We start from the raw sequence: 27,802 nt of genomic DNA, 5'->3' as shown, positions 1-27,802 counted from the left end.
GGTACTGAGTAGTATGAAGGGCACCTTGTTTGATACAAACTTCCTCAATAGCAAACTTGTGCCATCATCTTTAAACAATAATAATAATGAAAATAATATGTAAAAAGACTGTCTGATCACATTTATGTTAATTATTCCTTACAATAATTATTAACAACGATTTCCACAACAATGACGGTAGGAAACACACACACACATATATGGAAATCTGTTACAATATTCAATAGTCAGAGGTATCCCATCTCTGAAACTTTGGTAAATATCTTTCTTGGCAGTTTTGTATGAATCAGCATATTTGCAGCATTTTGTTCAAAATCACACCAGTTACATTTCTATGCAAATTATCACTTCTAACATTTTTAGGAAATCATTAATTGTCATCAAATCATGCTTCATTTGTGCAAACCACAAGCTTTGTAACATTTTTGAACAATTCATGAACTCTGTCCCATGTTTGTACAAATTATCAGTTATGTAAGAAAAAAAATCAACTCTTTCACATTTTGAAATGAATCCTATCACATTAGTACTAATCAACAGCATTTTTCACCAGCATTGCAACATTTTTAACAAATCATAACAACAAATCATTACATGATTTCAACAAATTATTTTTCACATTTTTGTGTAATGGCACAGTGTTTTGAATGACAACATGTTACCTCTTTCTTTGTCTGTAAATGTGTGTTAGTGGGAAGCCTGGCATTGCAGAGCTTATCATGTCTTACCTTTACCTTGCAGCTCACAGTTCAGATGGTTCAGTTTCCCAGTGATGTCCGTTAAAAATGCAAGGCCAAGAATCCACTCAGTGTCCTCAAGCAGCAAGGTGTCTTCCCCTTTGGATTGCATCAACTCTTTGATTTCGGCCAACAGTGACAAAAAACGCTGCAAAACTGTTCCCCTGCTGATCCATGGGGTTTCTGTGTGTAGTAACAGGTTACCATGATCAGCTGACAGCTCCTCCAGCAGCACCTTCAATGTCCTGGTTGTTTGGCTTTGGAGCCATTTATGATCTTCACGACAGGAGTCATCACATGATCAAATCCGGCCACTTTTGTACATACATATGTCCTGCTGGTGAATGATGCAGTGGTAATGTAGGAATGTTGGGAAGTCTGGATCACCTCTGCATCGTACAATGAAGCCTGCATGGCGACCCGTCATGGAGGAGCCCCGTCTGTCATCATTAAAACAAGCTTTTCTAATGGTACATTTTTCTCCACGAAGAAACTTTTCGCCGCGTAATAGATGTCAAAGCTGCCTTTAAGTCCCGAGTTTTCATGTCCGTAGTGCGCATACAGTCTATGTGTGCTACCAGGTGGCTAGTTAGCATGGCTAGCTAGCATGGCTAGTTAGAATGGAAGCTTTGTAGCGGCTAAAGTAGCATCTCTCCACATTGTGCCGCTTTGCCGACGCAATAGTCGCCCCGCAAATAGGACACACACATTTATCTTTCACTGTCGTGAAAAAGAATTCTTCCTCCCAGTCTTCGTCAAAATAGTGCTTTCTCTTTCACTTCTCTGTCATGTATTGGGGGTAAAAACCACATCTAGCTTCCCAAAGTGTCTACATCCGGACGCTGCAGCATAGTGACGTGGTGGTTTGACATGCGCAGTGAACTCTGACTCGGTCAAAGTTCATTTACACCGAAGACATTTTTGTTTTTTTTTAAAAAATTATAATAGATATTGTAATTTAAAATCTGCATTAATGTAAGTATTTTTGATTTAAAAAGAACAGCAACTATATTTTTTTATAAGGAATTTCATGGTGACTAGTGTTATTTTTAGAACGTGTGGCGGGCAACTTACATGGTCTCTGCGGGAAACCAGGCGCCCGCGGGCACCGTGTTGGCTACCCCTGGTCTAAACCATGTGTAATTGTATGTCAAAATATTATTTTATAGTATGAAATACGTGATGGTGGAAAAAATGTTATTTTCCTTGAATTTTCTTAACTGATTGAGCAAGTATGACAAGTTGTACCACAAACATTGAAATGTTAGACAATCTAAGTCAACTAGATCAGAGGTTTGGAATTTCAAAATCATTTTTCAAACATTCCCAAGAAAATATTAAAAAAAAAAAAAAAAAACATTGACATATTTTTCATTTTCGGACTGTGCTGTCTATCATCTGAAACAATAGTATGATTAGAAAAAAACATTCTTTTATTTTTAATAATTCCTATAATTCCTGAGATATTTATCTTTTCGGAAAAAAAATTTAAATAATTTGATACGTCAATCTAAAATTGTAGAAAATTTAAATATTCATATTTTATACTATAAAAATTTCAGGCCAATCCGAGCCGATCAAGCAGAAACTGTTGTAAAAATTTGATGATTTGAGATGGAACGACTGTGTTGGAATAATTAAGTGAGCACAAGCTCCCAACTTAATATCGACACATCCTCTCTCCCTGAAATGATCCACAAGCTGCCACGGAAACAGCAGCTTTCCTCAGATCACAATCACCTAATCTTCATATAATTAGGAGGCAGGATGCAGCACGGTTCCGTGACAGGTTTTAATTACACTCTTGAACAGTCTTTACACAGGACCAACAGGAGAACAGTGGAATTATATTAATCTGGGAGATATCTGTATCCATTTTATTTCAGGTCCTCTGGGAGTGATCAACACATTGTTGTACAGTACTTGACCAGGTTAGGCATGAAAACAGACATCTGCAGTGCAGTACATGTAGCAGCATATGAAGATAAGTCACCACCATAACAAATCAATGAGCAGCCATCTGTTTAAAGCAGGGCTTTAGATACAACCTGCATGATTTCAACAAACGTTATAGTACAGCAGAGCGGGGACTAAAACACAGCACTTCAAGGTAGAAAGGGTGAAAGAGGCTTTTGAGAAACGGCATCAAAGGTCATCAAAGGGAAAGAGGGCAGGCTAAAGACAAAGCCGAAAATGTGAATAGCCTGTGGGGAATCCATAAAACCAAACAATCAAGCACACAATGATAAAAGCTTTGGAAACAACTGAACCTAAAATACTCTGAGGCTAAAATAATACATAAAAGACATATCGTCATGACAGTGAGGCTTAATTTGCATCCGCATTTAAAGTATATATCTACTATTCATTTCAATCATTATCATTTATCGCGATATGCATATAAGAATCACATATAATACTGTAGCGCTTGTCGTGGGCCCTCGTGTACCAATGTTAGTGTCATCAATATATAATTACAGTTTGAATGTGCAAATAATTGTCATTACAACTGAGAAGTGCCACTTGCATTAGATGCTCAGATTGACCTTAATTAGGTTACAAAAATATTATTTTCCCTGTAATTTCTTTACAATTAAGTTTTACAGTTTTATAGGCTGATTATAGCTTAGCACATATGATAAATATTTCAACAGAGCATAAAGCTCATTTGTACATTTTGTTTTCTGTGACAATAACAGGTAAAGAAACGGGTACGTGAGGATAGAGTGGTTGTCATAAAAAATATAGGAAAAGAAACAAATGGTTTAAAAGTGCTCACTTGGGGAGAACTGTTACTGCTGTAGGACGGCGTTTGAGTTCTGCTTTTGAAAGGACTATTTTAGGAGACATGCTCTCATTCTCACTTATCTGTACGGTAATTTTGTGGCTACTGCCAGCAGCCAGTTAGCTTAATGTGGCATAAAGACTAGAAATAGGGAAACGGCTAAGTAAGTGTATTTTGTCACCTTGAGAAAGAGACATTCTGTTCTCCTGATTCCAGCCTGTATTCTAAGCAACTTATAATCATCATACAACAGTGGCATGGATCTTAGCAAGAAAGGTAAAAAGCATATTGCCCCAAAATGTTTGAAATGTTCCTGTGAATGCATTTGTTATGAAGTTGACAAATCCACAAGTCGTCTAAAACATATTCTTTGAATGCAACTATGCTGAGATGAGTGTTACACACCAATGGCAACTATAACAAATTCTGGCTGTGAAAATTGTTAATGTGCCGACTGCCAAAGCTGTTGGCACTTTAACACTAAAATCACCATTAAAGTGTCAGTGGGGAATCAAGGGCTACGTAGCATTTAGCATGTTGGACACATAACCAACGTATATTTACACCATGTTCATCAGACTTACAGGTCAGGAAGTCAACAACTATGACACATTGCAACACCACCTCTTGTAAGCAGTTTTTAGTAATGGAAGACATTTAGTGGATATGTTGGCTATGGAAATGTGGTTTGTGTTGGATCTAAAACCTGGAAGAGTTAAAGGACAGGCTGTTATACATGTCAGCTCTGAGCCTGGCCCAGTCAGACATCCTCTGGACGGAGCTTTTCTCACGGGTGAGGATGCGAGCAACTTTGTTCAGCTTCTCTTCGTTCCTCTCCAGATAACGGACGCCCTCAGCCTGCAGCAGGTTGAGCTTCTCCTGCCGGTTCTCATCCAGGGATATGTCTTCGCTCATGTGGGGGTTGAAGCGGAAGTAAGTGTCTGGAGGTAGGAAAGCGTCGAGCATGGCGTGAACCTCTGGAGGGAGGAAAGGAGGTGAAAGTGAGGTCACACATAAGGCAAAAATCATAAACACACAATTAACTTCCTAATAGTCCCAACATGTGCAAACCTCCAAAGATTGTGTTAAGAGCAAGAAGGGCATGCAAAGTCAAACCTCGTCTGTCAGCACTGTGACAGCATTACATGTGTCACTGAGTAAGCGCTCAGGGCTGAGAGTGTGAGGTAATACTGAGTGAAAATGTCTGGCTTGTCTGTCATGGCTTTTTTCATCTGCCTTGCATGAGTGATTTAAAATCAACAAAATAGAAAAGCATACAAACAGGCAGCGGGTAACAAAACTGTGTAAATATGCCTGAAGGGTGCAAAAAGGTGATTTTTTTCAGTCTGCGTTCCCACAACTAGCTTAGGAGGTCAAACATGGATATCAGTCAAACTAGCTGCTGCTAAGGCTGTACACAATTCCACAAGGACTCATTTATCTGGAGGTTATTTGGAGTGTTCGGGGAGATTTATTTGTTATATTTTAATAGGCAATTAGCTCTTTGTGTGTGGTTTAGTTTTGACTTTTTGGCAGGATCAGTGAAGAGAAACAGAAACTAGGAGACAGAGTAGGAACATGACATACAGCTAAAGCTCCAACCAACCAGAAATTCAGTTTAATCTGCTGCTTATTTGGTGTGTCCGAACCCCTCAGCTATCCAGCAGCCCTCAGTGTACTGTGCTACATTGTTACATTTGGAAAAGTTATGAGAGTTAAGTGCAACTACAAAAACCCTGAGACAAGACCGGCTTACTCAAAATAGATAATGCATGTGCAGAGATAAAATTGGTGTTTCTGTCCTATTCTGAATGACTTCCACTGTGCAGTTCCAGACTTATCAGCTGAACATGTTGGGGGGCCAACTCTTTAAAATGTACATATTTTCCTTCCACAGAAAGATTACCAGTTAGGCAGAAGGAACGTATTGAATAAATAATCAAACAGGCAGTGACAGTCTGCAGTTGCACAAAATAATAATGTCACAGATTTGAGTCTTGGCTCTTTTTCGAGTGAAGAACAAATCAGTTTACACAGTGACCCAGCAAGTTATCTTTACAATGCTGGCTTATTTTATCTTTTATCCACACTGACAGGTTTGGAACCCCAAATAATCACACAGAGACTCCAGAATTATTGTATTTCTGTCACAAAAGTCGCTGCTGTGCCTCGCAAATCATCCATGAGTTCTAAAACAAATTTTATTATGCATGCTTCAGGACACTCTTAGCATCCTAGTGTGAAAGCAAACAGGTTACATGTACAGCAGTGCACAGCTGCAAACAAACGTGACTGCATCACTTATGATCTGGGGTAATTCTTCAAAAATATATTTTTAACACAGCTACAGTCAACATTACATCAGAGGCAGTACTTTACTATCCGTTTGGTTCCATAACAGCTATATTTGCATTTAAAACCATTATATCAGCCTTATCTGTCCACAACAACAAACCGAGTCCCACTGATATACCCAAGACAAAGCAGGAGGGTTGTGAACACTAAGCTTTTGAAAAAGAGAAAATCTGTGATAAACACTCTTGCTAATCTGGTGTTTCTAAATAACAAAGCCTGTTGGAGAGCTGGGGGAGCGCTTAATCCCAAATACAGGAGGAACAAGTGCAGAGAAGCATCTAGGTCACACACTGCACCACAGCAGCAACAGGGAGGGGACCGAGCCAAATTTAGGCACAGCAGAAGTGCCCATGTCTAGAGGTGATAAGGAGAAGAAGAGGTTGCCACTACACAAGGCCACAATGGGACGTATCCAGAACAAAGGCAACTTGTGGTGCAGTATTTTCAGCACTGATGACAGCCCAACCCAATTGCTTAGAGAGGATACAGAAACTGCAAGGCTTTGTACATTCTAATAGTCGTGAGGATTAATTTAAGCTTCAGATATAGACAAAATAACAAAAAAGTATCTAAATAAACACAAGAAACCAAGAAAAACAGCTTTTAATATTCCATCCATCCATCTGTACACTGTAAGTCTTCTCTTTGTTGGCATGGGTTGTCTGCATTTAGAATGTGTAATTGAGATGTACTAACTTGTGAGTCAATATTTTTGACCAATCTAGATTAAATTATTATCTAGATGTCCTGCTCTTGACACTGGGCCAGTGCTCTTGTGTTACTTTGAAAGCTGACACAGAAGATGTTAAGCGCACGGCTCTTTTACAGTCGATCCATTTTGCAGCAGGATTTAAAAACGTGATTAAAGGAGCTCTACAGATGTTTAGTATTGTAGCTCCACTACAAAGTTAGTGGACTGACAGGAGACACATTACAAAAGAAAAAATTATCAAAATGGAATCAGTTGGTGTTCTGCAATTCTAAAATCTTCAGTCATTTTTAGCAGATTTTATAAAGACCTTAATTAGAGCCACAGAAGACATTCTTAACAGGATTTGTACCAACGACGATAAGTAAACTGACCATAATGTGGCAAATTTGTGTAATGTCCATTCTTTTTGTGCCACCATTGTAGCGCTACACTAGAGTAGGATTTATACATACATATTTTTAAGCACTGAAATAAAATGTCCAGGGTGTACCACAACATAAAGCAAGTATAGCTAATGGAAAGATTAATGGATGTACACTACGGTTCAAAAGTTTGGGGTCACCCAGACAATGTCACACTTTCATTCACGTGCTAACATAATAATAATATAATAATAATAATGCACAAGGGTTTTCTTATCATCAATTAGCCTTTCAACACTATTAGCTAACACAATGTAGCATTAGAACACAGGAGTGATGGTTGCTGGAAATGTTCCTCTGTACCACTATGTAGATATTCCATTAAAAATCAGCTGTTTCCAGATAGAATAGTCATTTACCACATTAACAATGTCTAGACTGTATTTCTGATTCATTTGTTATCTTCATTGAAAAAAAAAAGATTTTCTTTCAAAATAGGGACATTTCTAAGTGACCCCAAACTTTTGAACGGTAGTATATATGTTTTTTAAAAGATAAAATATCAGAACAATTATTACATTTGGATGTACATTTAGTCTATCAATAAGTAATTTCTACATGGCATTAACAATTAGCAGCGTCACTTACCCTCAGTGTCTGTGGCACTGCTGATGACGTTGGTGAGTTTGGTTTTGAGGCTTGTATACGTCTTGCTGTTCTTGCCAGGAGCTTCGAAGCGGCCCGTACCCAGTGAGACCACACACTCCAAGGGCGTATCGGGCCACAAACACTTACACTCATGGACAGCAAGTGCAGTGGGGTTGTTAATCAACAGACCTCCATCCTGTGCACAAATCAGAAGAGGTGTTGCGTTAGAGAGCCCATTTACAGGCTGTGAATGGTGTTCTATGCCAAGACCACAGTCAGCGAAACCAATTAATTGGTGTTTGAAACCCAAAAACCTTTCATGGATTTTAAGAGTCAATAGACGAAATTTTTGAAGAACATCTGACAAAATCAAAAGAACTAATCAATGTGCAGTTCCAGAGCTGCTTGTACGACTACAAAGCACAGAGCTAAATTGTTGTGTTTTTTTCCCCCAATTTCCCCTTCTCTCACAGTTTCAGTCAGACTGGCTTTGATATCGACCAGGAGTGCTTTTGCTTTGGATCCATATTGTACCCAAGGCAGTGGGGGAGAAACTGGAGAGGCTGTGGGGATTGTTGAATAGGCATGAGGCTGAGGGGCCGTGGGGCTACGAGCTGGCAGCAGGATCAAACACACAGGGGCCAGTGCTCATTAAAGAGGCCAGGCTGGGGGTGGGAGCCGCAGGGCCCCAAGTGTCTAGGGACACACTAGAGGAAAGATTGCTTGTTTATGTGACTGTGTGTATGTGCATGTTTGATCGAGAACTCACGCTTGGTTAGAGTCAATGTATATAATAATGTGGGTGTTTCTGACAGTGCATGTCACATGGATTCACTCTGACCCTCAGGGAGGGGAGGGAACATCTCATCTTTCCAGTGTACTCCAACACTGTTGCAGCCTAATGACAATTCTGTACAAATCTGAGAGAGTTCAGAGCGTGATGGGGAATATGAACGCTGCCTGCAGAGCCAAAGACGTGCTCATCATCTGGGGAGCTGGACTGACAAATAGTACCGCCAATCCAAAGACCAGGAAAAGAAAATTGCAAAGGCCACTGGCTATTGTAGCTGGACTGGGGGCACTGCATTAAGTAATAGCTCCCATGATAGCAGATGCTTTTTGAAAGACTTAACATAATAGCTCTCTATGAAAACTAAAAGTGACACTGAGAAAGGCCACTAAGGAGATAGAATTCAGTATTCGATAATAGTCAACCAGAATGAGAATCTACAGATACACCTGAGATCTGTTAAGGAGTCCATATTATGCATATTTACAGGTTTATAATATTATTTTTGAGGTCTGCTAGAATATATTTAAATGCTTTAATATTCAAAAAACACATTATTTTTATCATAGTGTATACTTATTCTGATCCTATGTCTAAAACACTCCGTTTTAGGTCCTGTTCCTTTGAGGAACCCTTCTGAAAAGCCCTGTTTGTTCTGAGTGGTCAACTAGCCCAGTAAAGCCCAATCTGTTTTTAAAGGAAGAATGCTACAATTGTCTGGTTCTGGCTTTTCAAATATGTGTATGTTCTGTTTTTTTATAGTTTTGAAACGTTGGTTAGACAAAACATGGTATTTGAAAGCACCGTGTCAGACATTTTATGGTGAAACAATTAATCACTTAATTGAAAAAATGATAAAACACAACAATTTTGACCTGATAATGGCTACAGGATCAGAATCACAGAAAGTCCAAACAGTTCATCCCAGTGGCCACATGATTGTAATACATTTTGTGCCAATCCAGCCAGTAAATACTCCCCGTAATAAGTAAAAAATTTGACCTACTGTTTGTACAAGAGGAAAAGTCAGGGCATTACCATAATCAATATAATTCATCCTCTGGGCACCAAAATTAGCTGCACCAAATTCCATGGTAATACACCAAAATAGAATCTGAAAAATCAATGTCATGGCGGTGCAGGAGGAAACATCAAGGGGTGGCAAGGACTTAGAATAAAATCCCATGGCAATGCATCCAGTGGATAATAAAATATCTCCATATGGACCGAAGTGGTCCACTGAGTTGCTAGTATGGCTAAAAAGAAAGAAATGTGAAAAATGTCTCCAGCACCTCTGAGTCACAATTACTGATCTGACCTGAACTCTATGCATTGAAAGAAGTGATCTGTTATGATAATGTGCTGCGTGAATCATTTATGAATCAACCACAGTGCTAGTTATTAGGATAATTTCCTGTGAGAGTCACAGCCTCAGAGAGAAACCATCTGACTGGCTGAGATGGACGTCACACAAAGAGGGCTTTACTCCGACAGAAAGCACGGAGGAACTGCTGAGGCAGCCATTTGTCCAAAGCGCGTCATTATGAACCAGCAGGGTGTCTGGCAGAGCAAGAAATGAATCACAGAAAAAGGGGGAGAAATTGCCTGGATTGGATGTGCTCCTAATAGAGACTTAGAGCTACTTGCTGCAGTGGGCACCAGACAAACCCAGCTGGAAACAAAACAACTAAGCAGTTTTCTTATCACTCACAGCACTGTGAGAGGCTCCATTTTCTGAACTCAGGGACAATTATGGCAACAGTCTGAGTCCAGTTATGGGTCCTTTGTGCTGATAGCTGGGGGGCAAGTTTCACAGGCACAGTGGCCGGCCTTGCACACAGTGCCAAGGCATGTGACATTAGAAGCCAACTGCGCAATGGTCTTGTGAGCAAGGAGCTGAATGCTGTAACTTGTCTCCATGTCAGGGCACCTGCTTGGGCAATCCAGAGCGGGTGAGCGTAGTCGCAGCATTTAAGGAAAGTCTCCTTTTTGAGACTGAAAAAAGTCTGTGGTGCCACTGGAAGACTGGTAGGTTTTCTTTGTGTGTGGCACTTGGTTTTTCCAACAATAAATAATTTAGAAGATCTTCTCCATCTGTCATCTGTCTCATGAACAAACAGGGACGAGGACAGTACCTGGCTCTACCTACAATGCAAACAGCTTGGCAGATGCTGAAGCAGCACTGGTGGTGCTCCGGCTCTTTAAAACTGCTTTTCAGTGACACATTCATGCCTGGCCCACAGCCACATTCTCACACAAGGGTTCCTTGAGGCCAGAGCATATTTGGATGAGGAGTTAAGTTAGAAACAATGATCTACTTAGGACAAACTGCAAATGAGCTTTGCATACAGAGTGGCCCAACTCAAGCCGCCTGTCAAACGTGCAGCATGATGCGAAGCAAAGGTCACTTCCATTTCTAAGGATTTAGAGCTGTAATGCTGCTCATACTCGAAATGACTCAATCTCACTGTGAAAAGACATGCCATGTGTCAACAGATAAATGTCCTCAGAGGGTACATGCCTGTCAGTTCAAACCATCTGGCCGAGGTTTAACCCCTCTGAGGGTTAAACTTCCATCAGATAAAGAAAAATGCCAACTTTGAATTCTGGCTTCCTGAAAGGCTTAATGATTTCCTTTGACAGCGTTTCTTGATTCCGGTAGAACCCGTTACTTAATACGCCAGAGGATCGGCGCTCGTCTGGCCTCGCCTTTGCCCTTCAGGCTCTAATGGCTGATTCACAAATCAGCTTCTCAATATCCTATATGCAAACAAAGCAAGTTTTCAACTAATTAGGGCTTCCACACCAAAGAGAGCATGATTCACTTCTTCTGATGGTCGATTAAACTGAAATATGGCTTTAAGAAGACATTGTTCTTTCAGTGTATTTTGAAACAAAATGACTAATATTAGCTGTGGAAAAACAAACAAAATTAAGACATGCATGGTTTATATAAATTGCTGTGAGAAATTACTCCTCTGTCATTAACTTTTGGGAGCTTATCTTCATTGTGCCAGTTTAAGCTGTCTTAGAAGAGGAGCGCTGATTTGAATAGGGAAGCAGTGCTATCGTCAGGATCAGTAAAAGTCATTTCATGCCCCAATGTATGTCAGCTCCCATTAGCCAGGACAGCAAACTTCATCCTCTTCATTCAGCCTGCTGTGTGCCGCTGTATCTCGCTCCCTCTCCAACCCGTGGCTAAACTTCAATGCTTGTTTGTGCTAGGGTCATTATGAGCAGCCACAGCACAGAAAGAGAGGAGAGCGCTTGCTTAAATCTAAATGAGGTGAGCCTTGCATCTGGTGTAGCATTCACATCACAGCTCCAGTGAGCAGCTGTAGTCATTATGCTTTCTTCTTTGACTTCTTTGACAGGTCTGGACTGAGGGGCACTGAGCTCGGTCATGATTTATTGTGAAGCTCTGCCAATGAGGCTCCCTTCTTTCAAATGATTAATTAGGGAAGCATTACATAAGACACGGACATGTGATTATCTCTGTCACAATGACCAGAGTGTTTTCCAGAGCTGGTCATTCAATTGATAAGCAGATAATTAGGCTGCGATACAAAACGAATTCTATGGTGTACTCTCAATTATTATTGTAAATCTTTAATATTAATTCATGTTGGTTGCTCATAAATTGAATCAATCTCAGTCACTCTGTATGTAATCTGAGAAATAAATCTGCTCACTGAGTCAAATTAGTTGCTCAAAAGGCATCTAATCCACATAAAAGGCACTACTGTGATGAGCGAGGATGAGAAGGAGACCGGTGTGAGCGCAAATCTTAAGTGGTGGCCAGGTCAAGCCAGAGGTCTTCATGCCACATTATGCGATTACGCCGACTACTTCTCCACTTGCCCCTTTTGCTTTACATGCCGCAAAGGTCACATCGAAGGTCAGATCATCTTCCCAGGCTATCAGCAGAAGAGGGCTCCATTTGTAAGAGTGCCAGCCTGGCCCCAGGCACGCAAAACTATTGAGATATACTGTGGACTGTTACCTTCTCCCACACATTCTGTGAATACACGACCACACAAGAACACGCAGTATTGAAACAATGAATCATCCCTGCTGGGTGTAGCCATCGAGATTAAACCAAGACAATCCGTGGAGTGATATAAATGGGTGCTAAACCCTTCACTGATATTTACTATGTCTAGAAACCCCTTGAGGCTTTATGCACATATCCGACATCTTCATATTAAAAAGCATAATTTTATAACTTATCTATGGGGCAATTTAAACCTAATTTCCAAGCTGTTCTCCTGAGGAGGGGTGACCGAGCACACACTTACATTCTAATACACTGTGATACAAGCTTTGAAGCTGTGTTTTACTCCGAGGAATCTCTGCTAAATGTGATGTACAGTGAGAAGACATGGGGGTTTGAGACAAAGGAAGTTTCAGCAGAGCTTCCTCAGTGCAGTCAGTCAACATAATCAGTGGACCAGCCTAATCCCCCAACAAGTGTGGCAGTGCAATCAAGTGTTTGTGTGCACGTGTGAAAATGTATGTGCACAAAATAACAAAAAAAAAAGTAGTCAATTGGGGAAAAACAACTAATGTGACAATAGGAGACTCCACATGTGTGAGTTTATGCTCAAGGCACAAAGATCCTGAGTCTGTCTAGGAAGAGGAAGCTGTCTGCAGAAGGGCTAAAATGTCTGAGCTCCATCCTCCAACAGCCTGCAGGCCGAGTTCTCAGGGCTTAACACAGGAGCAGAGAGCGGGGATGAGAAAGCGGCTAAAAGCTCAGATTGATCCTCTGTGTCGCCTCCCTGAATCTACCACATCTGCTCTCTCTCCTCTCTGCTGCAGCTGAGTTAGCAGTGCGGTGCTGAGTGTGTAATTTATGACCAATAAATTCATTTCCAGAGGCCTTTAAGAGGAGAAAAAGGTGATCCAAAAGGTTGTGATTTCTTGAGCTGCACTTCTGAAACGGTATTAAATCATGTGAAACCCTCTGCCTTTTCTCCATTTTTTAACCAAAGCTGCCACACTGAATGTCTTCTCAGACTAATTTATGACTCATTTCCCTCATTCATTAGAAACAAAAAAGTATGGGAGCGCTGATTTAACCCACTCCATTTGAGGCTGTGTGAAGTCTTTCTGCTGAGCATGGTGCCATGTTGAGGCTCTCAAGAGGTCGCACTGGGGATGGTGGCCCACTAGCGCTATGCCTCCCATCAAAACACTGCCAGGGGTGGGCACAAAAAAAGCTCCCATTCTTCCTCATCGCCTCAGGAGACGCCATGGCAACTAGGCAGGAGAAATTGGGCCCTCCTCGCCATTCCATGCATGCTCCAGCATGCACTGAGAAACGTCTGAAGTCTTCTTCTTCTGTGTTCTTTAGAGCTGAGATAACGGAGAGAGCTTTAATGTGGAACATGCTCCTCCTCCCTCCCTTTATCTCCTCTATTTTTTCCACTCTTTTTCCGCCCTTGTTCCTCCTCACTAAGGCATCCTCTCCATTGGCGGCGGTAGCAAGTGCAAGGCTTTGATAATGCTCTGCTTCAAAAGTCTTGCTCCAAGTTACAATTTCCCCATAGTTGCTGGTCTGAATCTACAGATGGAGCTCCACCAGATTTCCATTCCAGCCCGCAAAATCACAGAAACATCAACGAACAATCAACTTTCTTCAAACGCCGCTTGAGAATTCCAGCCTTCGTTCAGCACATGGTGGGGCAACTGTTGCGCTCACCGTACAAAAGGGTGATTGTTTGGGGCTTGAATTAAGTGGAAAAGTCTGTGGGCGTTTGTGGAAAAGAGATGACTCTCTCTTTTGGGAATCCTGACATCATACAGACAGCATGCTATGCTCGCGACCGGCTTCAAGTAGCCAGTAAATAAAGTCATCAGACTGGGTGGCATTTTGATGACGGCCAAATATTCACAGAAAAATTTGTCATAAGCAGCATGAAAATGTATATTACAAGGAACTTATTATAAATGCTGGTATTTGACTTTAAGCTAAATTCCAGCCAATTTATTCCAAGTGTTTCCACCCTGACTTAAGACAGTTTTAGCTAATTACTGTTTGCTGTATCACTAAAAATTAAAACAAACTTCATATTTTGATATCAGCATCACTTTACAAATTATATTTCTCATTAACTGAATTTGCTAATTAGGATACAACAGATGTTTTTGCAAGTTTTGATTAAATACAATTTGACAATTTTTGTCAGTTTTAAATCTACATTGAGATTTTCAATAATGATGAGGTGTGGAATGTTTTTCACATGAGAAGAAAATCTTGAAAATTAGTTTGACCTACAGCAAAGAAATGTGGGAAGTTTGAGAAGTCAATGAGGCAGCTCCTGACTTGGACACAGAGAAATCTTGAATTCTTGACTCTTCTTTTAAAACAAACAAGTTTGTAGCATACCTGAAAAAGGAAATGATTTCAATTCAAAATCGTGATTTGAAACTGTGCAGTTAGCAAACTGTAAAAGCAGCGATTTAAGACATGCATACATTCATGATGTCACATGTTTGATTGTATCTCAGTCAATCAAGTGTTTTGAATCTATTACACACTGAATATTGAATTGAAATTTGACTTTAAGATTTTTTTAACCACTAATCAAATTGCAAATCTATCAGAATAGTTGTAATTTGATTTTCTCAAAATCTAAATTTGTAGTCAGATATTAGTGAAATTCTAAAGTCTATATCACTCGGATCAGCAGGGTATAGCAAAACAAACACATGTAAAATATCCTGAGGCATGGTGAGCATAAGTAAAGACAGCCACAAAGCTAAAAGTGATGAAAAGTGGAACAAATGAGCAAAAGCTTGAATCACGCAGGAATTTCCACTGATGGCAAAAAGGCAACCTTAAAATATTCTCTAAAGATTCATTAGCTGAAAAGAAACCTAAGCAGAGAAACAAGGACTTGTTACCAAGCTGAGTCTGAAGGTCTTTTTCTAATTTCATTCAGTTTGCCATTTGGAAGATTCCTTTGGCACCAATGAAAGGAAAATAAAGCACTTGTAACTGATTTCACATAAGATGTGTTAAATAAATTAAACCACTGATGGTGTCTCATCTTCTCACAGTATGAGGCTTCCTGCTGGCGGCCAACGACGAGAGTTTGGAAAAGCAGTTCCATAATTAGATTGTCTGTCTTTTCATTCTAATGAAGCAAATGTAGCAGTCAAACTGTTGTGTGTGATGAGAGGGAGCGCTGCACTGGGCTAATTTATGCATCTCAAAGTGGAGGGAGACCAGCGAGACGGCATGCTGGGGAAATCTCCCCCCACAGGTGGGTGTTCATCAACCAGTCTCTTTCATTCTCTCCCCCTGCACTTCCTCAGTCACCTACACAACTAACACAGCTTCCAATTAGGAGTGTCGGAGCTCACCAACATGGGATATTGCCTTTGATGTAAACACATGCTCATTCACATGTGCTGAGTCTGTACGCTGCATCTGTGTTTTGAATGAATTCAAGGAGAGATACTGGCATCTGGAAGTTGCAGGTCAAACACAGGATACATCAACTAAATGCTCAGATGCGAGTGGAATATAAAGATTTGTGTCTATGCTGTACTGTGTGCTTTTTATCCCTTCCTCTAAAGTACTTTAGAACTATCATTATGAATCAAATAAAGCTTCCTGTTACTTGTTTTCTCAGATTCTGCTGTCTTCACTCGTGGTTTTCTGTGCTTTCTGCCTAAGGGCTTTCTTAAAAGGTAAGGCAAACAGAGAAGCAGCACGTATTGATCAGTAAAATGGTGGAATGGACTGGCGGTTTGCTGCGTTTCTGATAGCTAATGTGTACCTGTTTAGTGGATGGATTTAAGTGTGTCTCACGATGATGCCATCCCTCATACTGACAAAATGCAGCTGACTGGAAATAAACACTGACAAAAAGGAGATGTAATTCCTCAATCTCACTTGCTGTGCAGAGGATTTTTCTCATTAGGCTTCTCAAAAACCTTCAAACTCTCCAGCATCAACACTAACCGTACAGAGCATTTTAATCCAGCAGACTAACAATAAACCCTGTAGGACCGTAGCTGAGGACCGCAGTTAAATTGTCACAAAGTGTGTAAACATAGTGTGTGAATGTGAAGCATGGTGTGAGAGAACAGATGAGTAACTATTAAGAAAAAGATCAAATAAATATCAGTGCAATTTCTGTGGCTAAGTAATATTCTTCCAACAGGGCTACAGCAGACATGAGGGCATGATTAGGACTTGTGCATGAAGTAAAACAGTGTTGAATATTTAACCTTCTGAACCCTAAAACATGCTGGTTGGTTTGAAAAGCATGATACCTTTGTTTAAAAATTACCACCAAAATTAAACCATTTATCGAGCCAGAAACTGTAAAAATGTAATGAATTGTGAGGTTTTCAACTTCCTTGGACTGTGGTCCATGAACTCATCAGGAATATTGACTAAATCTAAGTTTCAAACCATGATCTTCTTCTTTTCCTTTCAGCTTTTCCCTTCAGGGGTCACCATAGGAAATCATCTGCTTCCATCTAACCCTGTTATTTGCATCCTCTTCACTCACACCAACTATCTTCGTGTCCTCCTTCACTATATCCAAATTTTAATGCTATTCTATCGATATCACATTATGTCTAATTTACAAATTAGCCAAAAAAATTACAAAAAATCTTTAACTTTCTCCAACAAGATTCTGTAAAAAACAAAAATTCTGTGTTCTTTGTCAAAATCACTCAGTTACTAGAGACTAAGCTATGATCAACAGTCGCATGACAAAAATCCAGGGACACGGCTGAACTAGGCTGAACTGCAGGCTGTGTTCAGACAGAGCAAATAGGAGACAAGTATGGAAACAAATTTAAAATGTAAATAGTAAAATATGTATAGTACATGGAGACACTTTTTTTGTCCAAAGCTGGGAACCTTTGGGTATTTGAAAAAATATTTATTTGTGTTATGTATATGTATGATACCAGAATTTCAAAGAAATTCAACTTTCATATTTTTAACGATTTATGGCATTATAATATTATTATACTGGACAGAAGGTATTTTTGAGTTCCCTCTACTTCCAGCCATGGTTCTGCTGTTTCAATAGTGGTGCAGGACTTTATATTTCAGAGAAAAATGAGCCTCCATTGAGTAAAAATGAGACAGGAGATGAAAATACCCAGGAAATGCCTGGGTTCAGAGGGTTAAAGGCTACTGAATAGAAATAATAATAGGATGAGAGTTAGAACATCTTTGCTGAGAAAATGTGTGCTTTTCACTGATTTAACTGCCTGAAACCAATCAAACTATATTGATACGTGAGACATTTAAAGAACTATGGGCCACTGACCTCCACTTTGGCTTGAGGTTAACCCACAAAGACTAATACATTTGCACAAACAGGTGATTTAAGGATTTGACTTTTTGCTGAGTAATTCTGACTGTGATCAGGTGAAGTGAAGTGAAGGCACAGCTTTCATCCTGACTCTGTGTCTTAGATATCAAACCCACTTCTGTATCATAGTGTGAACTAGGTCTGTTGAATATTCCTGAGAGAGACATCCCCAGACGCGTCCTCTGAGCATGAAACGGATTCATACTCAGCACCAACTATAAAGAAGGAGAGCTTAAAAATTTTCATTCAAGTAAAACTACAATTATAAAAATCCTTTCTCACCAGAGGAATTCAAAAATTGAGCTCAGGGAAAATTCTAAAGCTTGCTGAAACATCAAAACGTTACGAGCCAAAAACAACTTTGACTTATTAGCTCACATTGTTTACACAAATTTCTTGGACTGACACTCATGTGCAAGGTTTGTAAAACCTGCCATGTCTAAGGGTTGCCAAAGAAAAAGCCTATAAAACAACAATTACCATGAATTAAGTTCTGCAAATCTGAAAAATTTGTTTATGATGATGACAACCAAGGAATTTAAACTCAAGTAACTGTGTTCATGCCAGTCATCCTCAATCAAAGCATTAGCTACATTTTTACACTTTAAATGTCTTATGTAAATCCACTGCATAGGTCATATCACTATACCTCTGTCATAAAAACACTGACAGGAGATGTCTCCTGACCAGTGCCACCTCTGCTCCCCACCCAGTTAACTGCTGAACACGACTGACCTGGTGGAGATCATTCCCCAGAGTGAACTCCTGGAAATACCCAGGGGCTGCTGAAGTGGCACGGATGGCCTGCCACAGCTGGTGCTGGCAGCCCCCCAGGTAATGCGAGCGCAACCCGGGCAGCAGGTTGTAGTTCCTGAACACATACGCCTTCAGAGAAGTGCCCCGGTTCACAATGGTGCTCACAGCTGCCACCTACAGGGAAGGGAAATTACATACATTTAGGCTGTTTTTCAACATGAGACAACATTTTGGAACCAAACATATAAAAGATGCAGGTGTAATATCTACTTTGACATTCTGACAGATCTGTTCAACATCATCTCTGTTCTCTGAGCCACAGAGGAGACTGCTGACATCTCAAATCCTATGTACTTCTTTAGGCACACTGTCTTATGTGGCTTTAGAGTGTATTTTCTTTTCGCCTGTCGTGCAGAAAATGCAACAGTGAAAGAGAAAGAAGCTTTCTGTGTGATATCACAGTAAATAAGATGAGGCAGAGACTTTCCGGTCTGTGCCAGCACAGAACAAGAGGGCAGAATGAGTCAGATCATCTTCTAAAGCTCACCTTGGGGCATTCAGGGTTTCTTGAAGTCTCCACCAGGAGATGAGAGCCCATTTTCTCTCTGTGGAGGTACAGAAGAGCGATGTTATTTTCTGGTTTAGTGAATTTTGGATAGTATTATGACTGTCTACAGATTTCTTTATGGAAGATTCAGAACTTACATCCACCCACATATCATTTAAAGGAATTTGAAGTCACTGGATTAGAACGTTGGACCATTTTGCTGTTCCAAAGGTTTTTAGGCCATTTACAACAATCTACTTACAATGTATGAGACTGCAGATCACATTTAAGCATGCCAGCTCCTATGTTATAATTAATTTTACATTTCACGTGAAACTTGAAATTTATTTGACAGAACATCATGCCTGCTTTTATGATTATCAAACAAGATACATTATTGATGCACAGCAGTTCAGCACAATAAAAGTTAAAATTTATTATAGGCTTTGAAAAAAATAAACAGTTATGACGTTAAAGCTGAAGGTCTGCCCATTTCTGTTAAAGTAGATTCAATTTACGACATGTTCCCTTTGATCTCATAATAAAAATTACATAATTATTGGCTGTTTGGGCAAAAGGAGGAGGACATTCAGTGTTTTGTCAGGCCACTTTCAATGCATTTTAACAAGACTCCCATTAATGTAGACACAGCCACCATCCTGTCATGAACAATGAAACATAAAGTGAAACTGACTTGAGGATCTTCTCCCAGGCTTCGCTGTCATAGAAAGCATGACTCCAGCCCATCTTCACCGTGCCAACAATCACATTCTGCTTGAAAACATCTGAACCCAACTTCCGGTAAAGATCATCACACTCTTTCAGAGGGACTTGAAACACACCCAGCATGAACCCCAGGATAGCACCTGTTAAAACACACAAACATTCAAAGAAGAAAGTGACTGAGATGTACTGGTAAAAGAAAAAAAAAAAACATGCTGTTGTAAACAGGATTTACTGTAGTGCTTTCAAGTTCGTGAATCCTTTACATTTCTCCATATTCCTGCATAAATATGACCTAAAAAATCATCAGATTATTACGCAAGGCTTAAAATTAGATAAAAAGAATTCAGTAAAATAAATGAGAAAAAAATTATATACTCCGTCACTGTTTACAGAAGAAACTGATCCAATATTAGATACAAAAGTATGTGAACTTTGGCTTTAAGTATCTGATGGGATCCCCTTTGTGCAGCAAAAAGTGGAACTAAACATTTCTGTCACTTGTTGATCAGTCATGGACATCGTCTTGGAGGAATTTTTGGTCCATTCATCCAGACAGAATAGCTTACAGTCTTGAATGTTGGTGGGTTTTCTCCTATTAACTGCTCTTCTCAGACACTACCACAACATTTCTTTTGGACTAAGGGTAGGACTTTTACTTTGCCATTCCCAAATATTAACCTTTATTAAACATTACCTATTCTTCTTTAGCCTCTCTTGGCTCAGTGTCACTGTCTTGCTGTATGACCTATTTCCTTTTGAGATTTAGCTAGTTTAGTGGTGCAAACCATGATACTACCACCACCATGTTTCACAGATGGGATAAGATTGTTGTGCTGGAATGCAGGGTTTTCTTCTTTCCAAACATAACACTTCTTATTTAAACCAGAAAGATCCATTTCACAAAACACTTTTCACTAGTGTTTTGGATTGTTTAAGTGATCATAGGACACTGCAGACAACCAGCAGTGTTCTTTTTGGACTTTGTCATGCAAATCGTTGTTAAACATCATCCACTGTGAAAGAGGCCTTTAGTTGCTTAGAAGTTACCCTGGGCTCTAAGGACTGCTACACACCTTGCTCCTGCAGTGATCTTTGTTGGTGAACCACTTTGTTGGTAACAGTGGCATTGAATTTTCCCTATTTGTACACAATCAGTCGGATTGTGGACCGGTGAAATCCAAACTTTTTAGAGACGTTTTGTAATGTTTTCCAATCTGATGAGCATCTGCTACTTATTTTTGAAGATCTTCAGAAATCTTTTTAGTTTGTGCCACAATACATTTCCATGAATCTTGCTTAGGCAGTACATTCTGTAGTAAAAAAATTGTTTTGGCTGCACCTACAATTCTACAATATCATTTAGCAGATGCTTTTATCCAAAGCGACGTACATCTGAGAGTAGATACAATACAAGCAAGGATCTAGTCACTTCATCATTTTGCTATAGAGTAAATAAACGCTCTGGCCTGTTTGTATTTCTATAAACCAATCACAGACAAAGGATGAGGCTTTGGTGTTCCCTTAGAATAGTGACTAGCAGAATTGTTTTCGAGAACATGTGCATGTAGGGAGGCAAGAACTGTCAATACTTTTTTATTTATTTTTTTTTTTTTAAACTAGCAGGACTACCTTGCTGCATGATCCAAATCCTCAGCAAAACTCAGTGTGGAAGGTTGCAACCCTGGAGGATAATGTTGCTTTCTGTGTTGAAGTGGATTTTAAAACCGGTAACACACAGGTAGAGGAAGGAGAGATCCGTCTGACACGAGTGGCAAATGGCAGGCTTAAGCCCACAACCTGCATCCGCTGAGTCAAACCACACTCCCACAAAGGTGTTATGAAGGTAGATCCCTGGTCTTTCAATAAAACAAGGCTACCACTTACACCTTCATGTCATCCCACTGACTGAAAACACTCGACTTTTAAATTCACTGCTAATCCCAGACATTCACAAATTTTTGTCACTTACAGATATGCAATAATGGATCTACTATCTTAATAAATTAATTACCAAGTATGATATTTTGCCTCAATTTTCAATTGGGTTTTCTTTATCTACTTTAAGGATTTGTATGAAAATCTGATGGCATTTTAGGTTAGATTAAAGCAGAAACAGAAGACTCCAACTGTTCACAAACTTTCAAGCACTACATAAAAGCTTCAGGCATTCTCTTGGAAATGCAACAAGGTCATTTGAGCTGGTAACAAAGCAGCAAACTGGTAAAGCACGGTTTGTTGTAGTGCAGCCCTCAACACTACTCAAGAAAGATGACTGCCTTAAGCATTGACCTTTAAGAGTAACAATACCTTCTGATAACCTATAGGAAGTGAATGGAATGAGACTATAGCAGTAGATTTCTCAGCATTAAAACACATATTTTCTCTCCAAGATTATGGATCTCTTACAGGATTAACATTGCACATAGATGCTATGAGAGGAGTGATGGGCACTACCTTGCTAATACGGTAATCAAACCAGCCAGATGTGGCCTAGATAGGTTTTAAATGCGTGAACACAGTTTATATTAGTATTTAACATTCACTCAAGCTGAAATTGAAGTACCTCCAACTGCTAAAGATTAAGACAGAGAGAGCTGGGAAAACTACGGACAAACAGAAACTTCTGGTGGTGATTAAAGTCCAATGTGGTATGCAAATAAAATTCAGTTTTTCAATCTGCTGTGGAAAGAATACAGCTAAGGAGCAGATGGAGAAAGCAGTTTAAGTATAGTCGACATCACCCCCTTGTGGTGATTTTACATACTGGGAGAAATCATCTGGGTTATAGCAACTTTAGGAAAGTATCGATTTCCAAAGATAAATGCAGTGAAAACAATACTTTTTAAATTTTCTTTAATATTTTCTTTGACCTAACTTGAGCACAGAGCAGCTGGATTTAGAGGAGTGCCGCTGCTGGCGAAATTGAGGTCAAAACAAGAGAGGAGCAACAAATGGGTCAGCATGTGATCTGTGCTGCCAGTTCAGACTGTGCCCTGCTCGATGTTGCACTCTGCTCCGATAATCCATATATATGGCTCTGTGTACATGTAAAGAAGTGGGGCAGGAGGACAGACGTACCTGTGCTGACACCACAGATATAATCAAACAGCTTGTAGATGGGCTTGCCAGTCAGGGCTTCCAGCTTATGTAGAGTCTGAAGGGCAAGAAGTCCCCTGAAAGTACAGACACAGCCATTGACAAACGCATAAAAGATTAGGAACTGAATGTTTCTCAAGAATAATTTACCTAAGTTTAAAACTGCTAATAAAAGCAGCGTACGGCTTATGGCTGTAACTCCACTTATCACTGTGAACTGCCTTTGAAAAACATTCTGCCTACAGTAATTGCTATTTGGTTCCAGTTTTAAAATACATGATACCCATGACTCAAAGCTTACAGAAAACAAAAGAAAGGAGAGGCGAACTTTTACCTTAAACCTCCTCCATCTATGGACAAGATCCGTATGCCTCGGCCTTTAACAGGTTTATGATAGCCCACCAGAGCGAGAGCTTCTCTAACTGCTGCTCTCAGGCCAGGGTCGTTGGCCTGCTCCAGACGGAGGAGACAAGGGATAACCTTCTCCTGAGGAACACACAGGCAAACAGTGACAGTCTGCTGTGGAAATGAAATACTGGGTACACTGTCAATGCACCATGATGTGGTGTGCATCAGGGCTTGCAGAAATTGTGTTATAAAATAATGAGAACAGGGTATAAGGTAGCCATCTAACACTGGCATTCCTTGCACTAAAAATAATACATTTTACTTGCTGTTATCTTTGTTCTCTTCCTCTGTTATTTTTTTCTTACTGTCGCTCATACTGCATCCTTCTTATTATTTTCCTTGTCTTCTGTCAACATGTAGTAATAGAAGCAAGGCTACAAACAATCAATGCCTCCCAAATGAGAAGCCGTCCCCTAACGTCTCTCTCAAACTGGCTGGCAAGTTCTGCCATTTCACAGGTCATTATTTATCAGACTGAATTTCGCAAACTATACACTGTGTGAATAATTTGAAATAGGAAATGAATCATAATTTTATCATTTAAAAAAAATGGGTGATAAATATTGGAACACAGCCTTGGTTTTAAATAAAAGATGAAACCTACAGCTACTAAAAACAGACAGAATAATATGGCTGACATGAATGTGTGAGATGTCAGAGGATATTCTTTGTTCACAGTAGCATTGAGATCTAAATTCAGTTCACCGAGGCACAGCAATGGTTTTCTTTATTTCTGTAGCTATGTGCAAAGCTATAAAATTGACTCTTTCAGCCATATGGTGTGCTAAACACTGTTCTTAATTTTATAGAAATAACAGCAGCCTTGGTTTAAAATAGGTTAGTATGGAACGAGCTCCTGACATTTTCTCACATGTTTTGACATAAATAAATGCAACAGTATGCAGTCTGCATGTAGCTGCATAGCTCAGGCATTAAAGACAAGCAGCATGCAACCTGCTGACACAGCTGACACACTGACATTTTGTCTGGCATGGGAAACACATGCAGAAACCCAGTGTTTATAATATCCACATGATAATGCTACACCTGCATAACAATTAATACCAAATATGGCATGATAATGTATGTATAAAAAACATGCTGCCTTAAACATGGTCTTCTTCACACCATGAGCTATTTCCCAGCATAAGTGTAGATCCTTTTCACCACATCAGAGACTTTGCCTCAGGATGCATGAGCATTTAGATTTCTCACCTTGACTGCAACACCACAAGTCTCTGGAAATTCCAAGAGGTGGTAACTTAGGTCCTCCACCCTGTTGATATAGACCCTCACATCTGATGCCCTGTGGAGAGCCTGGACCAGAGCCCGAGTTCGATTGTCCACACTCACCCTGGCAATAATCTAAGAGATAAAAATGCCAAAGACGTGCAGCGAGTTAGGTCTTACTTTTAAGCACTAGCTGGGCTCTTACTCAAAACCGGACATGTTTAACAAATACATCTCATTTTCATACATAATATGACACAGTAACTAATGAATATTATCAAAAGAGGTTAATTTCTTTTTTAAAAAAACCTAGAGTGAGGAGAAAAGTACAACATTTAAACCCGTTGTGTGTGACATGATGCATAACTTTCTCTATACTCATATAAAGTCCATCATCAGAAGACACCACATTACTTTTGGGCGCCACTGATGGTGGAAGGATCTCATCAAATAGTTGAAATGACAGCTTTGTTACTGTAAAAAAAAAAAAAAAGTCATCAATTTAAACTACCACCTACAAGAAAACTGGGTTATGATAAAACGTTATTAATGTTCTGATCTGAAACTGACTATAGACGTACACTAGCACGTAAACTCCTTGTGGATGGTGGGTAAATAATGAGCAGATTTGTGACAATGTGCCACTCACTTATGTTAATATAATAATTGCAAAAAAAATGAAAAAATATCTGTTATAATATGCATTCATTTAAAAACATGTATACATCTTGTTTTTTCAATTGACGGGATATACAGGGCTCAGGCTAGCTCAGCAAAAGGACATTAGTGCATTGTTTCCGCTATCCGTAATTTACACGTTAGTAGGTCGCGGTTTTAAATTACTCTGTCCAGCACAACCATGAACTGAATGCCAGATATGTTTATATCTCCACAACATAGAGATCTATGTTAGCCTATAGAGTACAGAGCTTCTGCAACTCTGTCACAAGAAGGTTATTTTTGAAAACAGTTTCCCAGAACTCAGGCAGCACGTCAGCACATTGCCGAGACATATGGAGTAGCAAGGATGCTGGTCAATATGTGGACTGTAGGTATCCTGCTATAGAACACCAGGCCTATCTGACAAGGGCATCATATTTGGGTCAAACAAAAATACAGATCACATCCCACATAGAAAGAATCTGGGTCTCCACTACACATAAAATGTTTATATAAACAGTATGAAAACAAAAAATTGTCTGGCACAACTGTAGGACAGTCAAGGAACTGGTTACTTTCTCTGATTAATTTTGCTCCCCTATAAAAGGAAAAAAATATGAATAAAAAACTGCTTTGTTCGAGACCTACCTTTTCCCTTTGAAGTAGAAGTTTCTTGGCTTTCTCCTCAGCAGCCTTCTGCTCCTTACTGATTGTGGCCTCAACCTGTTTTATTGACACATCTTCAGGCTTCTTCTCCTCCACTGTTGCATTTTTGGGATCTGCTGTCCTGAACTTAGGAACAAGGGTAGCAATGTAGTTCCCAACAAATGCTTGCACAGTGGGAGCAGAATAGGACAGGTACTGTCCTAAACCCCTCCTGGACGAAGGTGGGGTAACCGGAGTGGGCGATTCTGTTTTATCGGACACTGCGATGAGGTCTGAGGTTTGTTGATCCTGAGAAGAAATGGAGGACTTTTCAACACTGCTCCCTGTTTTATCCTGAGTCTTTGTAGTGCTGCCAAAGTATGAGTTGATGTGATGGGCTAGGTAGGTGTAAGTCTCATCCAGGCTAACTGACAACGTGCTGGGATGGAAAAGTGCTGTGTTTTGTTTGGAAGTTGTGGTTTTGCTCTCTGTCTCCTTCAATGAAGGCGGAAGCTCCTCTTTCTTCCTGGCACAAGTAGCTTTGACAGCGGGAACAACACGTCTCAGTCTTTTCTCTTTAACCTCACGCACAGTTGGGATTGTGGCAGGGACAGCTGCTTGGGTAGAACTGTGAGGATGAGTGGAGGTAGTGGCACTTGCATCAAGTGTAGGAGCAGAATTGGAAAGAGACGGACTGGCAGATGATGAGTTTACTACAGGTTTGGTTGTGGTAGATGTAGAAGTGGCAGCAGGAATAGGTGTGACTGCATTCTCCTCAGCATTTGCTGTTGACTCAATACTGGCCTCCGCATTTTTTCCAGCCTTTAGAGCATTAGGTTTGAGTCGGGCAATTTTGGCCAGAAGATCTGTGTGTGTCCCACTCACAGCTTTAGAAACTGTGTCCAGTGTGCTCCTGACCCGCGACATGTGTTGGCTCAGACCAGCAGACCACTTTGAGGTTGAAGTGTTCAAATACAGGGTGCTTGTGTGGAGTCCAAGCCGCTGCCTAACCTGGCTAGCCTTAGAGATCCATCCTTTACGACCCCTGAGCCTCAGGTGGTGAATGTGCTTCCAGCTGCAATAGCCAGCCTTGTAGCATGCTGGCTGCTGTGCATGAATCCTACAGTGAGAGGTACCACACAAGGGAAGTGATGCTGCTGACTTGCGAGCATGTATTTGCCACATAATCTGAAATAATCTGCTCATTTTCCCCAAGGTATGTGGAGCCAATCTATTATTCATATTTTGTCAGGGTTTGAGCCATCCAAAGAAATAACAGGTCTATACTCCCTTTTTCCTCTTTTCTTAACCTGGTAATGAACGACAAAAAAGGTGATGTACACATGAAAGACAGAAATGAAAGAAACGGAAAAGAAGACAATGATGCTTGACAGGACATGGCATGAAACAAAAATACTAACACCAAGCACTTTCTGTAACTTAACCCTGTCTTTAACTGATCACAGACAAGAGGAAAACAATCTAAGAAAAAAAGGTAACATTTTTCTCCTTGATTAGTAGTGTCTAGCTAACAGAGTACCGCAGCATGCTAAAACGCTAGCATTCATACAGGCCATACAAAACATAAAAAAACATACCAGTGTTGTCGTTTCAAGAAAGCCTTTCAAAATCCTTTAATCCCGTCATGAAACTGCCATTATTCTTTAACACAAAACTATAACACTGCACGATAAAGTACTGGGTCATTCGCTCTGACACTTAATTTCCAGAATGACGTGAGGGCAACAGTGGAAGGAAAAACAATGGTCACATGTTCCTATATCTGCTTCCTCATTGGCTGTCTGTCACTTGGCCCTTAAAATGGAATCTGTTGATTGGTTGAGGACATTCTCCCCACCTTTAACCGTTGCAGAGAATCATTTTAAATAAACTCCGGCGTACGCCGAACTTCATTGTGGCGGGCGGAGTCGACTCTAAATCTGAAGAATTCGTCTCCACCCTTCTTTGATCAGACGGGACACACTCATATAA

General features: G+C 40.1%; 1 protein-coding gene across 3 annotated transcripts; it reads right to left on the bottom strand.

The window, feature by feature from the left end:
* Positions 1-2,515: 2,515 nt before the first annotated feature.
* Positions 2,516-27,563, bottom strand: LOC111567056 (calcium-independent phospholipase A2-gamma-like). 3 transcript variants are annotated; one of them, XM_055009377.1, is made up of 11 exons: positions 27,409-27,563; positions 25,814-26,930; positions 24,491-24,640; positions 23,202-23,353; positions 22,850-22,944; positions 19,740-19,911; positions 19,046-19,103; positions 18,478-18,672; positions 14,670-14,780; positions 7,600-7,795; positions 2,516-4,499 (listed from the first exon to the last, which is right to left on the bottom strand). In XM_055009377.1, the coding sequence occupies exons 2-11, from the start codon at positions 26,735-26,737 to the stop codon at positions 4,222-4,224; spliced, it is 2,331 nt and encodes a 776-aa protein (XP_054865352.1). In that variant the 5' UTR covers positions 26,738-26,930; positions 27,409-27,563; the 3' UTR covers positions 2,516-4,221. The 3 variants fall into 3 exon arrangements, with proteins under 3 accessions (XP_054865352.1, XP_054865351.1, XP_023123685.2); XM_055009376.1 differs by having other exon boundaries at positions 25,814-27,120; positions 27,409-27,559; XM_023267917.3 differs by lacking the exon at positions 14,670-14,780 and having other exon boundaries at positions 25,814-27,120; positions 27,409-27,558.
* Positions 27,564-27,802: the final 239 nt, after the last annotated feature.

The sequence above is a fragment of the Amphiprion ocellaris genome, chromosome 3 (assembly GCF_022539595.1).
Source record: "Amphiprion ocellaris isolate individual 3 ecotype Okinawa chromosome 3, ASM2253959v1, whole genome shotgun sequence".
NCBI lineage: Eukaryota > Metazoa > Chordata > Actinopteri > Pomacentridae > Amphiprion > Amphiprion ocellaris.
The sequence above is the reverse complement of the archived record's forward strand: the minus strand, read 5'-3'. Positions and strand labels throughout refer to the sequence as shown.

Bases quoted from the DNA above. Each gene is read 5' to 3' on its own strand.
- LOC111567056 (XM_055009376.1), bottom strand. From the start codon at position 27,052: ATGAATAATAGATTGGCTCCACATACCTTGGGGAAAATGAGCAGATTA. The intron at 19,912-22,849 runs GTACGTCTGTCC...GTGTTTTAACAG, and splicing joins TATCTGTGGTGTCAGCACAG to GTGCTATCCTGGGGTTCATG. The intron at 4,500-7,599 runs GTAAGTGACGCT...TCCTCCCTCCAG, and splicing joins CAGTGCCACAGACACTGAGG to AGGTTCACGCCATGCTCGAC.